This window comes from Sciurus carolinensis, chromosome 1 (genome assembly GCF_902686445.1).
Source record: "Sciurus carolinensis chromosome 1, mSciCar1.2, whole genome shotgun sequence".
In the NCBI taxonomy this organism is placed as follows: domain Eukaryota; kingdom Metazoa; phylum Chordata; class Mammalia; order Rodentia; family Sciuridae; genus Sciurus; species Sciurus carolinensis.
In genome coordinates, this window is record NC_062213.1 from 166373932 (window position 1) to 166389016 (window position 15085).

At 37.9% G+C, this 15085-nt stretch overlaps 1 protein-coding gene across 1 annotated transcript in view; it reads right to left on the reverse strand.

The window, feature by feature from the left end:
- Positions 1-15085, reverse strand: part of Lrrc42 (leucine rich repeat containing 42) — a 20011-nt gene continuing 4926 nt past the window's right edge. The window contains exons 2-8 of the mRNA XM_047544631.1: positions 13777-14263; positions 8382-8513; positions 7171-7289; positions 5793-5881; positions 5356-5469; positions 1625-1709; positions 1-489 (exon numbers count right to left, since the gene is read on the reverse strand). Of these exons, the coding sequence (XP_047400587.1) occupies positions 215-489; positions 1625-1709; positions 5356-5469; positions 5793-5881; positions 7171-7289; positions 8382-8513; positions 13777-14249 (1287 nt within the window). The 5' untranslated portion in view covers positions 14250-14263 and the 3' untranslated portion in view covers positions 1-214. The remainder of the gene's footprint in view (positions 490-1624; positions 1710-5355; positions 5470-5792; positions 5882-7170; positions 7290-8381; positions 8514-13776; positions 14264-15085) is intronic.

The following is a 15085-nucleotide window of genomic DNA, read 5'->3' on the forward strand; positions in this document are numbered from 1 at the left end:
GACAGCAAAACGGTTTATTTGAAAAAATTACTATGTATTGAAAATATACATTAGAAATTATTACATACTTCCATAGCATTCCCCTCCCCCACCACAAAAGTAGAAATATCTGCTTGCTATGCTAATGCCATAGGTAAATTCAAACAAAAAGTAAGTCATCATCAGTCTCCTCTCCTCATATATTAGAGCTGAGGGGAAAACTTGTATCTGCCAGTCAGTAGGAATTTAACAAGTCCCAGTCTTCCACAGCAAGACATACATATTTTTGCTTTGAAGACTGTGAAGAATTATTCTGTTCCTTCTCTGACTCCTCAAAAGCTCTCTTCTTGCTCTTCTTTGACTCTTGGCTTGATGTGACTTCACGTTTTAACAATGGGCCATGGCAGTCTGGGGTTTTCTCTTTATAGAACTGGAGTTTTCCAGAAGAGTTCATGTGGGAGTCTGCCAGGGGACACTTCCTTGAGGCTTCCACCAGAGCCCGCTTCCGATCTATAAGAGTGACAGAGGACAGAGTAATGAATTTACTAAGCTGGAATGCTAATGCCTGCTTGAATCTAGAGATGACTTCAGGGGAATGACAAAGGCCCAAACAGGGAGAAGTTTGATTAACTGCATGCACCTTGCAGAGTGCCTGTGAAGTAACAGTGCCATTTGCACCAGCACAGGTTGAAGGCATGGACTCAGGCTGGATTCTGACAAATGAGTTTGGGCAAGTAACTTGGCTAAGATTCAGTTTTCTCTCCTTTCTAGGACTGTAAAACCTATTTCATAAGGGTAAAACAAAGGTAAATGAAATAATGTAGATAAAGTGCTTAGCACAATGCCTGGCACACACTAAAAGGTCAAAAATTAACAGCTGTTATTCAAAATCTGGACTTTGCATCTAAGAGCCAAATCTGTGGCACAACTCCAGCAAACTCCAGTAAAATAAATCTTACTCCATATTTTCTTAATATGCCTGGATTCTTAGTTTGATACCTATGTTTTCTTCACTTCGATTTCATCACCTAATTCTTCCTTTAAAATTATGGTAAAGTATACATAAAATGTACCATTTTAATCATTTTTGAAGTATACAGTTCCACGATATTAAGCACATTCACAGTGTGTAATCACTGCTATTTCCAGAACTCTATTTTAAAAACTGAAACTTACTTTGTGACTACTAAATAGTCACTCCCTACTCTACCCAAGACCTTTTTTTTTTTTTTTTTTTGTGAAACTGAGATCAAATCCAGGGGACTCCTCACACATGCTAGGCAAGTGCTCTGCTACTGAGCTACATGCCCAGCCCCACTTTCACCTTTTGGCTACACTAAACTCCTTTTTAATCTTCTGCCTCCTTTTGTGTCATCACAAATCTTTAAAACAAGATAGGATATAAATAAATAATTATAAAAAGCTATCTTGCTGGTGAGTGCTGGTGTTCAAAACTAAATGTGAATTTACACTGCAAGTTATGCTGAGGGAATATAGGCATTGGTGAATGTAAATAAGCCAATACTACTGTAATTGGTTTTCCCACTGTGAGGATAGGCTGATGGGTTTAAAGGTAAAAAAACCAAAGGGCAAAACTCCCCCCCCCCCCCCCCCCCCCCCCCCCAAAAAAAAGGGAATTTCTCACAGAAGTACTGAGTTGCCTCTCGAGGTTCAGAGACTTTTCTGGACTTCTTGGCCTCCACAGTCACACGCTCCCACTGTAGAACGATCTAAAAGATATTTGGAAAGATTTAAATCCAAACAAAATCTCAAGTTTTCAATCTCAAATGCTTCCCATTTGCTTCTTTTCCATCCACACCAACCCCACATAGAAAATTTTACTTCAGATGATTCATGGTAAGAATAAGAAACAGATCAAATCTGGATATTCTGTCCTCATATGAGCCGAGTAAGAATACATGTTGGGGGGTGGGGATACAGCTCAGTAGGTAGAGTGTTTGCCTCACATGCACAAGGCCCTGGGATCAATCCCCAGCACCACAAAAAAAAAAAAAAAAAAAAAAAAAGAATATATGTAGGATAAACATATTTGTAGGATTCAGGCAAGTCTATAAATCTGGCTCCCTATTTCCATCCTTATTTCAAGCTAGAAATAAACTGCACGTCCTTAAACTAAATACTAAAATTTAAAATCACAGTCATAATACTTTTTGTTTATAGATCCCCCCAAGCCTTAAAATATACCAACTATAACTCCAAGTCTTGTATATATATAAAATACCCACATTTCCATATTCCCACAATTTCCTTTTTTTAGCTGTAACAATTTCTTTTTTACTATAAGCTACTATAAATTCTTAAAGCAATTTGACTGAGTATAAACTATATATAAAGAAAAAAAGTAAATAATTTCAATATATCATAAATAACAAAAACTTTGCATTTAATAGTTCTCATGCAATCAAATGATCATAAAGAAAGACATTTTCAGAACACAAGGCAGTACAACAGAGTTTCAGAACACAGTTCTAGGGGCTGGGGCTGGGGTTCTGTGGTAGAGTGCTTGCCTGGCAAGTGTGAGGCACTGGGTTTGATCCTCAAGCAACACATAAAAATAAATAAATAAATAAATAAAATAAAGCTATTATGTCCATCTACAGCTTAAAAAAAAAAAAAAAGCATAGTTCTAGAGTTAGCCACACCACATTCTAGCCAGAGGTGCCTTGGCAAGGAATTTAATTTCTTTTTTTTTTTTGGTAACGAGGGGTTTAAACCCAGGATTCAACCCAGGGATGCTTAACCACTGAGAAACCTCTTTAGTCCTTTTTATATTTTATTTAAAGACAAGGTCTTGCTGAGTTGCTTAGGGCCTTGCTAAGTTGTTGAGGCTGGCTTTGAACTTATGATCATCCTGCCTCAGGCTCCTGAGATGCTAGAATTATAAGGGATTTAATTTCTGATTATCAATTTCTTCCTGTGAAATAAGTATTAATAATAGTATACACTCCATAGAGTTGTTACAAGGATTAATAACATACAGGAAGAGTTCAGCAGAGTGTCTTCTAGGAGAAAGCATTTCATAAATATTAGCTATGGACTCTTCAGTGATATTTTTCTGTTTACAGAAAATGGGATCAGATTTAAGGCCAGGATGGACTAACTGAACCTGCTGATTTAGTGGGAAATAGGAAAATTTTCCTTTCACCAACAAATAAAAATGTTAATACGAAGAGCTAATTGGGGACAGAGAAGAAGAAAATGATTTTGTTCTAGATAACACTAATTTGAGTGCCAGAGATTTATGGACAGTATTTGGGAATGGGCCTAGTGTCTGAGATGGAAGTCATCCTCATAAGGATAGTTATGGCCCTGAGTAAAGATAAGATCACTGGGGGAATAAGTGAAGATGTAAGAGAGAATAATGAATTAGCCAAGAGAGGAAAACCCTAAGGCATGCATGTTTACATCAAATGCTGCATCTGCAGAAAAGTCAAGGAAAGTGAAGAATGAGGCCACCTGCCACACATTCAGTGAAAGTCAGAACTAAGGGTTAGAACTGAGTGGGCAGTGATCATGAGAGAAGAACAGGAAACAATGAAAGCTGGGAAGCCAGGCACAGTAGCACACACCTGTAATCCCAGAAACTCAAGAGGCTGTGGCAGGGGGATTGCAAGTTCAAAGCCAGCGAAGGCAATTTAGCTAGAGTCTATTTAAAAATAGAAAGGTCTGGGGATGCAGCTTAGCTGTAGAGCACCCTTGGGTTCAATCCCTAATACTGGACAGAATTAAAAGTTGAATTGAGGTGTGGGGCAAGAAGGAGATGAAGACTATGTCAAAAAAAGGAACAAAGCACCAAAGAGTGACATTGAATATGTGGAGGCAGAAAAGTAGGGGTTAATAATTAGTAAATATCACAGAGGAAACTGGAGACCTTCAAGAATAGGACTAAAAAAATGAAGAAAGAAAGAAAGGGCTTGTCACTGAAATAAAATAGTGTGCCTGATCCCCTCAGACAGGAGGGAAATAGAATATGATTGAAGAAATGGAGAAATTTTGAGACAGAAGTAGATGATGTTAGACGGCCTCATTCTTCTGCACCTACTGAGAATGACAGCAGGAGGAGAATGGGGTCAAGCTCATGTACTTTCAGTAAGGGAACAGAGACAGAAGGTAAAAGCAATGAACAGAGACAGAAGGTAAAAGCAATGCTGCAAAGTCCAAGGGCCCAGTTGAGGCTGGACGGCAGGAAGCCGAAATTACCCCAACTTACTTTCAGCCAGACTGATAAGTATTTCACTTGATCCTTATCAAGCCTTCTTTGTAAGAGAAGTCTGGTTTCTACATTTTACGGATGAAGAAACAAAGACTCAAAGTTGTCCTAGGTCATACAGCTTTGGGATTGCTGAGCCAGGATCCCAAGCCCAGGGCTCTTTGACTCCACAACCTATGCCTTCTCTACCATTTCACTTGCTAACCAAACTTCATCAAGCTTTTGTGACCATCCCACACCCACAAATTCACTGGATGCATCCAGGACTCAATCAGTGCTACAAACTGGCAATTATTTTACTATTAATGTTTTGGATCAAACACAAGGTGTTTCTGAAATGCTGACTCACTGGTCTCCTTTCTTACCTACCTATAGGGAGATGATGCTACCTACCATCAGGCAGCTGGATAGATTCAACATCATGCATCAGGTCTTGGAGCTAAGGGGAGACTCAGAACAAAATAGTTTGGTAGGTCCTCTAAGCCTCCACTAGGAAATATTTGTCAAAAATGTCTGAAGGCAAAAGGCACCAGCCACAGGCAAGCTGGCATCTGCTCATGCTGCCTTACTTCATTATTTGACGACTTCCTACTTAAGTGTATACTTTGCCAAGTTGAGAACCCATTAAGAAAACAAGAGTCAAAGTCGAATTCTCTCACTGGCAAGACTCAGTGAGAGAAAGTCCAAAAAGATATTTCCTTACTAAGGCTCTGGGAGGTAAGAAATGTGCCCAAAGGAAAAGGAAGAATCAGAATTAAATCCTTATCAGGTGACACCAGAGTTTATTCTCTTTCCAGCATACATATACTACTAGGTGAATCTGTTCTAAAGTTATGTCAGATTGCTTTTTTGCACAGCAAACCAGAATTCACTTGTTTTGAGTCATTTGTAAGGTGGCATTTTCTCCTACATTCATAAGGATTTGGCACAATCTAATGACCAGAGCATGAGTTAGAAGGTCTGGCATCCAACAGTAACTCCTCAAGTAGATGGGTCAGCTACACCATTAACATTTCCAATTTGACAAGCTGACAATTCAGCCAAAAAATACCAAGAGGATTAATGTTTGCTCAATGTGTTGTGTAAGACACATGGAATTAAAATGAAAAGCTGTATTAACTGTAGGGGAGAAAAATCTGGAGTACCTGGTCAGCCCAGCCCTCTGTCTTGCAGTTACTATGATCAAATTCCTTCAAAGGCACTTTGGAGTGAACAAGGCCTATGTGGGTCTGGAGCTTCTGTTTGACAGCATTGATGTCCTAGTGAAGGAGAGATGGACCAGAAATGTAAGCCGTTACTAGATAGCTTTACACAAGTTATGTTAATACACCTCCAAGAGAGCTGCTAAGTGACAAGAGCAAAGTGCTTAATCTTGCTAATATCCATGCTACTATTTGTAACCAGGAGCAAATTAATTACGTAGACCATCCCTAGAAGTATATATACATTTGGTCAATTCTTACTTGTTTGCAGTGGCAAATGAAGACCATCATAAATACCAGCATTTTCTAAACACCAAATAGCAGGAACAAAATATTTATCAAGAGTCTTGAAAAATGAGAGACACAATCAAAAGTCTTACCTTGAGCCCTGTCCCAGAAATATCTAAGCAGTTTAATTTTCTAAAAGAAAGGAGGTATCCAATTCCTGCATCTGTGATGTCAGGGTTACCTAAATGTCAAAAACAAGGTGGCCATCAGTTACAATATAACTGCTGCTGAAATGCCAACTATAACCTCAGAAAAAATGTTCAGGCAATAACAAGTTATAAAATATTGAGTGGGCAAACTTATTCAGAGTAAGTTAAATATAGTGGTGTTCTCTTTCCTATTTGTAACATGAAATAGTCACACTAGGTGGTCCTTAAGATCCTAGGAGTTGGGGAAGAACAGAAAAATAAATGAACCAGGTAGTTACCCCAAAGGGTTTAATCAGGAACCACATGGAAATAGTGCAAATAAATATATTAAAATGGTTCATCATTCATGGCCATTTCACCTCAAAAGATAAAGTATTGTTTATCTAAAGATTCTCAAGGGTATTTAGACACAGAGACTATCACTACTCTTACTAAATTGTATTTTTTTTCCCACAAACTTTTCTTATTACCTTATCACATCAGAGAGTACTGCATTAATATTGTCCTCTCGGACACAAGCACAGTGCCTGGCACATCATAGATGCTCAAAAAATACTTGTTGGGGGAGTAGCTCAGAGGTAGAGCACTTGCCTAGCATACTGTGATTGCTAGCACCACACACAAAGGAAAAAAAAAAAGAAGAAAAAAAAGAAAAGAAAAACATCTGTTGAATGAATATACTTCACTTCTCTGGGAGGTAGGGTAGAGTACTCATTATTCTCATTTTACAGAAGTTAAAACCAATGCTAAGGTAATTTACCCAAGGGTACATAAGCTGCTAGTAAAAGTAGCAGAGCAAAAATAGTCCTCTGATCTTACACCCCAGGCTCCTACTCTTGGCACCACATCAGCCTGTTATAGACTTAGTGGATGCTCAGTCAAATTGTAAATGATCTATTGATTTCCTATCACTGGAGTCAATATCTGGCTAATCCTGAGTACATTACTGTAAGTGTGGAGTCTTCCAGCTTTTCATAGGGTAAATACTGATAAAAAGGACCTAGCTTTTTATCAACATAAAGAGACTCAAAGAGAGTAGAGCCAAACGTCCTTTACACATGCTATGAATATGATGTAAGGCTGCCCGGTCTGCACATAGTGGCACGGATAATCCAAAAGGGCCTTTCCTGCCCTCTAAGAAGTGGCACTATGCTGGTTAAGACACTGAGCCCAGAGTCAGGAGCCTCTGGCTTTAATCCTATTCTGCCACTAACTTGCTATGGCACCTAGGAAGGCCACTTCTAAAACAAAGGGGAGAACTAGAAGATGTCTAAAGCCATTCTTCCAACATTAATAACCTGCAATTGCCAATAAAACTTACAAGATAAGTCTAACAGTGCTAGGTTCTCAAGACCTCTTTTCATCACTCGAACTGGTGCTGTCATTTTCCGCACCCCCGCATCAGATAAGCAATTATCCTTCAGGTGGAGCTGAGTTACACTAGGGAAACAAAGCCCATAAATAAATTACTTAAAGAGTTTGAGAATATGCTTTCAAACATTTCATTTAAAAATATAAAACACTCCTTATCCTCTGCTGTGTCACACCCAATGCACTGAACAGAGTTAAGGCTTTTTTGGTGCTACTGCAGTTAACAAGTGAGAATGAACTCAGGGGTCAAAGTGTCATGTAGTACTACTCTTAGATGGCAGAGGGCACCAAAGGAATATGGGAATGAGGTAAACAGGGACTTCCATTAAGGGGATAAATATACCTTTAACACAATAGCTGCATTTTGGACCAACTGTCTGAAAAATCAAAAACATTCTCAATAGGTCAGGAAAGCCTGCTAAGAATTCTTTGCTTTATGCATCCGGATTTTCAGACTGGGTTTATAAGGCTATACCCATAATCTAATCCAACTAGTTAATATGAAACTGTATTAATATGCTACACTGTCCTTCACTCAAGAAATCTGAGCTGTGATGCTAACTGCCTCACATAAAATTACCTCTGTACAGGGAAGTTATGTAGCTGTCACTGTCATAAGGCGGCCCCATGTAGCAGATGTGTAAAGCTGTTACCATTCCATGGTGTTGAAGAAACCACATAGGAACCCATCTGGCCTCCTCTCTGGCCAAACTGAGTAATCTGAGATCAGCTAGACTATCTGTGAATGGTATGAACTGAGCTATTTTTAAAAATCATAGTTCTTGAAAAGGCTGTCTTTAAAAGTTGATTTTCTTTATAGTTTACAGCTCAGTGACAGTTAAAACAGCTGATCACAATGTTTAGGAGAAAGGCTGTAACTTCTCATCTCGTTAGAATAAGCTAATAAATAAAGGACAAAATTTTGTAACCCAGGTAGCTTCAAGTATATGTTGAAATAAAGGTTATTTAGAAAAAAGAACCAACTGATTGACTTTCCTAAGGGTTTTCCAAATGATATTGCTTGTACCAAGTAAATGGAGATTAGAAATGTTTTAGGAAAAAACTAAAACAAAACCTAATCAACAACTTGCGATAACTACAGGAATGGGGATATCGTTAAAAATATAAAACACTTATCTACAAATGGTGGCAGGTCAGTACCTGGACAGGGCCTCATTGGTGAGATGTTCTAGAAGTTCATGCTCATCTCCAAGCTTGCAACAGGAAAGATCCAGACGGGTCAGCTCTCGGAAAGACTTAATTTCCTCAAGTTTTTCTGAAATCACCAGATACCTGTGGAGTGTGGAGAGCAGTCAACAGCTTTTTTCTTTTCTTTCCTTTAGAATATTTCAATTTGTGGCTTTGTGAAAGTCAACATCCCATCATACCATGTAATAAACAGACTTCACTGATGACTATTTGGGCACAGTTTGAATTTTTTAATTAGTAAATGCCTCAGAAGTTTTTGCCCAGAATACTGGAATAAACATTTCAATAAGTAAGAGTATATGATTAAAGGCCAGTCACAAGAAGAAACATCTGTTTATTAGACAAGATAGATCTTGGCATTAGTGTTGGACCTTATCTAAAAGTTTACAAACTTCAGGATATTCAAATTTTTAATTATTCACTCTTTCAAAGTTGTTTTTTAATCTAATTCTCAATATCCAGTGATTTTAAAAGTCAGGAACTGCTAGGCATGGTGGCACACACCTGTAACCCCAGAGGCTCAGGAGGATTGTGAGTTCAAAGCCAGCCTCAACGACAGTGAGGTACTAAGTAACTCAGAGAGACCCTACAAAATAGGGCTGGGGACAGGACTCCATGGTTGAGTGCCCCTGGGTTCAATACAAGGTACCCCCCACACCAAAAAAAAAAAAAAAAAAAGGTCAGGAACTCTTGAGTTGTAATCTGCACATCCCTAATATCCCAAGAAATATCTGGCAGATTACATTCATTTTACCTTTCCTACTCAAACCTAGGCCTGAGCACCTATCCATTCCACTGGACTTCTGCTACCCTACTAACTATTCCAAAAGTATGTGCACTATAACTTTCTCATCTAGTCGTTATTAAGACAAACCACAAGCACAAGCAACTTAATTATAATTTGGAGCACCTTGCCAAAGTTATCAGGAAGCATCAGGGAGGCCTCTGGAAGGGAAAAGGAGATCAAAATGCATTCCACAGCCCAGGCTGGGCCTCACCACATCTTCCAGTTGTTCATCTATTTCAGATGAGGTCAGTGAGAAAAAATGAAAGGGATTAGGTGTGACAGGAACCAGAGAGGAGAGGATCCTAAGGGACCAGGGAAACTGACTTCTGGCAAGAGCATGCCTTCCTCATCTACTTTTCTTCCTGGAGATCTCTAAGTTTCCACAGCAGGACGGTGTGCTAGGATTATGCCTAAGAGTTCACATCTTTCTTCCATTGGCAGTATCATAAATGCCAAAACCAGAATGGAATAATCAGAGGGCAAGAGGCTAGTTGGATCACTTTTCTTCCTACATCATCCAAATCAGATTTACTGGAACCAATCACTGGTCTGACTGCTAGGTACAGATGGCTTGAGGCACTGGTACCTCCTTTAAACTGTGGAATCTAAGCTGCATGAAGACCGAGTTCAACTGGGTACACAAATGAGCCTTATTTACTTAGATGTATTTTAATTGCACTGTAAATAAAGCTGCTGTTTTCCACCTTCCAATCACAGAGTTGAAGTATATTAATGGGGATTTAGGGGATTACTGGCAATCAGAGAGAGGAAAACACACATTCTTTGATCAATTAACCAAAAGATTTTCAGTAACTCTAAAACAAGGGTTATTTGTGAAGGATATAACACTGTACAATGTGATTAAAAAAACATTACAAAATCAAGGCTGAGGAACCTACACACTAGACCACAGAAAATACCAGATGCTTATGTACATACTCAAAGCTCCAGGTTCTTGTTTGCAACTAGTCTTCCCATTGACCTTTAAAGGGTCAGAATAGTGTAGTGGAGAAACAACAAAAAAAACATAAACACATTTTAGTGCCAGAAAGACCAGACTATGGATTCTAGAGTCTTAATTACTTCTATAATTTTGAGAAAGTTACTTAAGTTTTCTGAGCTTCAATTTCTCTAGCTACAAATGGGGCTTTTAATTTTTTTTTTCAGAATTAAGAAAACAAACAGTATTTAAAAGTATATGACATCTTACAGGACCCCCCCCATTAAATGGTAGGTATTAATATTACTTCAGTGACACAGGAAGCTATTTTAAGAAAAGCATATTTGTCTCCCTGTGACCACCAGAGGAATTAAAATCACTGAAGTTTCAACACAAGGGAACAAGATAATTTTTGTAGAGTTGGAACCCAGTTGCAAAGACACTGGCTTCTCTCTCTGACAGGCAGTTTTGTGATCTCATCCAAGACAGCAACTGCCTGCACCTATCCTTTTACCTTATTTTCTCAATCTCATTCCCTTTGACCTGTTCCCTTTTGTTCTGGTTAAACCCTCTGCAGCAGTAACTTCAGTCCTGGATAGCAAAACACAACCCCAAACTTTCTACCCTCTATTTTCCTTTGAAAAATCAAAAGGAGTTTTTTTTTTTTTGTTGTTTTTTTTTTAAATCATATCTGGAAAGTCTTAACTCAGATCTGAATGAAACAGTAAAGTTTAAAATTATTACATCAAAATAAGATCCCAAAGATTACTTTAAAAAATGTTTCTGATATTTTCCTAATATCAATGTAATACATGCTCATGAGAGAAAAAAATTAAGAAAATATGGAAAAGAATAAAGAAAATAAACTGCAATCCCACCATCTAGACTATATTTGGTGGGTTTTTCTTTGTCTTTCTCTATGTGCAACACACTCCACCACATATACATACAAAATTGGAGGGTAAAAAAACATTAAATCATCCCAACACCACAAAAAAGGGGAAAAAATGATTCTACACTATGTGCTCTTCTTTTATCATGTTATATTCTGAACATTTTGTATCATTAAAAAAATGGTCCTGGATTATTCTCTTAAGTAGTTAAATAATACTTCACCACATGACTTACTTTTGCTTAACAAATTCCCTATTCTTGAACATTTAGTTTTCAGAGTCTCACTAGTACAAATAATACTACAAGGAACACCATTATGCAAAATATTTGTTTACATCTCTGATATTACTTTATAAACTAGTAGAAAATTCTTGATAAGTGGAATTATGGGTTAACAAAAGGTATGGATGCTTTTTAGTCTCTGACACACACTGCCAAACTGCTTTCCAGAAAAGGTACACTAATGTATATGCTCAACAAATGTGAATGAAAGTGCTTTTCTCATCATAGACTGACCAAACTGACCACAGGAACAAATGGATAAGCAACATTTTCCAAAGCATGGAAAACATTTCAGTTGTAAGAGTAGGAGGGGGAAAAAAACCACACCAGTTAGAGAAAACAATCCCAAGTGTATGAAAATATATATCTAAAATATATATCTAAAAATGATTACTGTGGTGGGATTATAAATTCTTAATATTACAGTTTTATAGTATGTAATAATTCCCAAATAGTATATAGTTTTTATAAAATAATGTAAAACAAGGGATACATCATAATTCTGTTTTTCACTTATCTGATTTTCCTACAATGAATACAAATAACTTGTATATTCTTCATATCTCCAAGAACATACCAAAAAAATGCAGAAGTAAAATGCATATTAAATGTATGCACTACAACAAAATATGGCTTAACTTTTTCATTTAAGTGAGGCAAGGCAATTTTTCTCCTTCTCACTCGTAGCAGCCCCAAGCCCTGCCATGACTGAGACAGCACACAGGCAGCAATTTAAAAGGCACTTGCTCACTTTATGAGTCCAAGGTTCTATTCTTTTCTGCATGTTATTTATGCCTTTTCAAGTACAATATTCAGTCTGAGGTAAAACTAGTAATTCTGAGCCAGTTGAATAAATAATTTCTTCTTTTTAAAAAAAATTTTTTTAATTGGTAATGGACCTTTATTTTATTCATTTATTTGTATGCGGTGCCGGGAATCGAACCCAGTGCCTCGTACATGCTAGGCAAGTGCTCTACCACTGAGCTTCAACCCCAGCCCTAAATATTTCTTCTTTATTTTTAAGGTATATGAGTTTATCTTATATTTTCTGGTATGGTTTTCTCTTATCTGTACACTTTTTGTTTAGCCTCATTTTACCATTCGGTGACTGCAATCTTAATGGTAAGCTCCCCCTCATGGTTTCTAATCATGAGCTGGGGGTGTAGCTAAGTGGTAGAATGCTTGCCTAGCATGTGCAAGGTCCTGGGTACACAACCCTCAGTATCACGTACACAAAAAAAGTTCAGATGGTGGTAAATTATAAAGCTATTTTAAGGGGCTGTGGTTGTGGCTTAGTGGTAGAGCACTTGCCTAATGTGTGAGGCACTGAGTTCGATTCTCAGCACCACATACTAACAAATAAATAAGGTTCATCAACAATAAAAATATTTTTTTAAAAAAAGCTATTTTAAAAATCTATAAGTGTTGATAATGATTTTCAAAACCAGCAAGGTACACACACAACTGTGTGCAGTATGTGATTATCTGTGTCAGAACAAGGAGAGCTATATAAACATTTGAATGTACAGAATCTCTCTAGAATGACATAAAAGACATGGATAATACTAGATGGCCTCTGGTAAGAGGAAACAGATAAGACAGAAGGGAAGACTTTTTCATTTCACACACTTCTGTGTTCCTGCTGGAATTGTTTGCCATGGTCGTTTTATTATCTTTGGTAAGATTTTTAAATTAGTAGATTTTCTGAAAGTGTTTTTATATGATGGTAGTAAAATATTTTTAAGTAAATACATAAAAGTATGAGCAGAAGAGGAAGTCACAAGAGGAAATATCTGCTTTGTCAGAAGGCAGGTGTTGGCACTGGGACCTTATTTGACAATTTCCCAATTACAGATAGAATTTAAATCACTCATTCTTTTTCTTTTAAATACTTTTTTTTAGTTATTGATGAACTCTTATTTTTTTATTTATATAAAGTGCTAATGAATGAACCCACTGCCTCACATATGCTAGGCAAGTGCTCTAGCACTGAGCTACAACCCCAGACCCATTACTCATTCTTTTAAGGTTATTTTTTCATCTAACAATCAATATTTAATGGTCTTCAAACTGGAAAAGGGCCAAGAATTCTCGGTAGTAATCTTCACATCTCCAAGAACATACCAAGAGGTATCTGGCCAATCACACCTTATCTTTTCTAATTTATTTCATTAGAAAAGTTGGCTGCAAAGTATTTTTACCTAATAAAGGAGCTGAGTAATCCTTGTAAAATATTTTCAAAATGAAGCTATGTGTCCTCTGGGAGATGAGGAGGGAAAGAGTATTCTTTTTACTCAAAATGTCCGGCCAGTTTATATATGGAAGTTCTAAACTGAAGTACTGTAGATGTTGGAAGCTGCCAAGTCCACTCCACTAAGCCTCTGGACTTGACAGAACAAACACATCCAACAAAATACTCAAAATCCTAATGGGAGAACACCCACCTGTTTCGCAAGCACAGGGAGCAAAGCACAAGACTTCCATAGGCCTCAGTGAATTTCTGTAAAGCCCTCAGCCCTGCACCTGGCTCGGTGAATTTCTGCCTGGCTTCAGCAGCAGAGAACAGCTTTTCAGCAATCTGCTCAGGAAAGCCAATAAGGGAATCAATGTGATCAACATTGTCGGAGATGAAGCCCAGAACGAGGCTGAAGAGGGATTTGGCAGAATACCGAAGATTTCCCTCCCGGGTATATGTAAAGATGAAATGATCAGTCTTCTCTTTCTGTGCAGTATCATCTTCCCTGTTCATGCAAAGCTCCACAGAAAAGCCTTTGGGAAACAGTCTGAAAGGCCTTTTCTTCTGCAAACCACTCCTGACACCATCCAGAGCCAGATTCACCATGTGCAGTTGCCCATTTTCTCGCACATAGATGGGTCCTGGGTCCAGGTGATTTTCTGAGTTGAGGTAGTAAGACATTGCCTTGGTTACAACTGTAAAAGTGAGGCACAAGGAAGCAAATCCAATTAAAATGCCATCTGTAACATGTAACTTCATCTAGCTGTGCCCGGAGCTTTATGAGCCTACCCGGCAGGCCCTGTGGCTGGTGTGAGGAAAGCAAAGCTCACCAGCTGCTTGGGAACTCTGGCACCTGAGGTGCATCTACTGCCTCTCCCTGAAAGACCCTTTTCTACCCTTTGCCTGTGGTAACACACTCACATTTCAGAGACCAGTTTATATCTCATTTCTAAAATTTACTCTGAGTTACCCCAGTTGTCAGCAACAATTCTTTTACAAGTAAATTCCTGATTGCAGTTTGTATTATAAAAACAATTGGAAACAATGTAAACGTCTAAAAAGCAGAGTATTATTAAGTAAATTATCTACTACACACCATGGCATGTTATGAAGTCATTAAAATTATACTGTTTTAAAAAACATATTTATTCACAAAAAAAGACTAGAAATAAATAACTTCCTTGTTAGCATGGCACCTTCCACACACTTGCACTTGGCTTATTTGTCTCCTACTGATTTGCTCTGGACCTGCCCCCTGCTGCTTTGGACCCCTTGAGAGGAGGAACCAAGTTTAATTCATCTAAGCTCCCTCACCAGCACTTTGGCATGTTAGAGTTAATAGGCAGATAGTTATGGAACTAAAGCATACTTACTTAATAAACCTTACATAAACCACAAGCAAAAACATTTTTTGGATGTACAAATAAAGGTCTTCATCCCCATATCTAAATAAAAGCTCTTGAAAGCATTATGTCTATTAAGGTTTTGTTAGGGCACTTTCAAAGTCAAAAAAATAA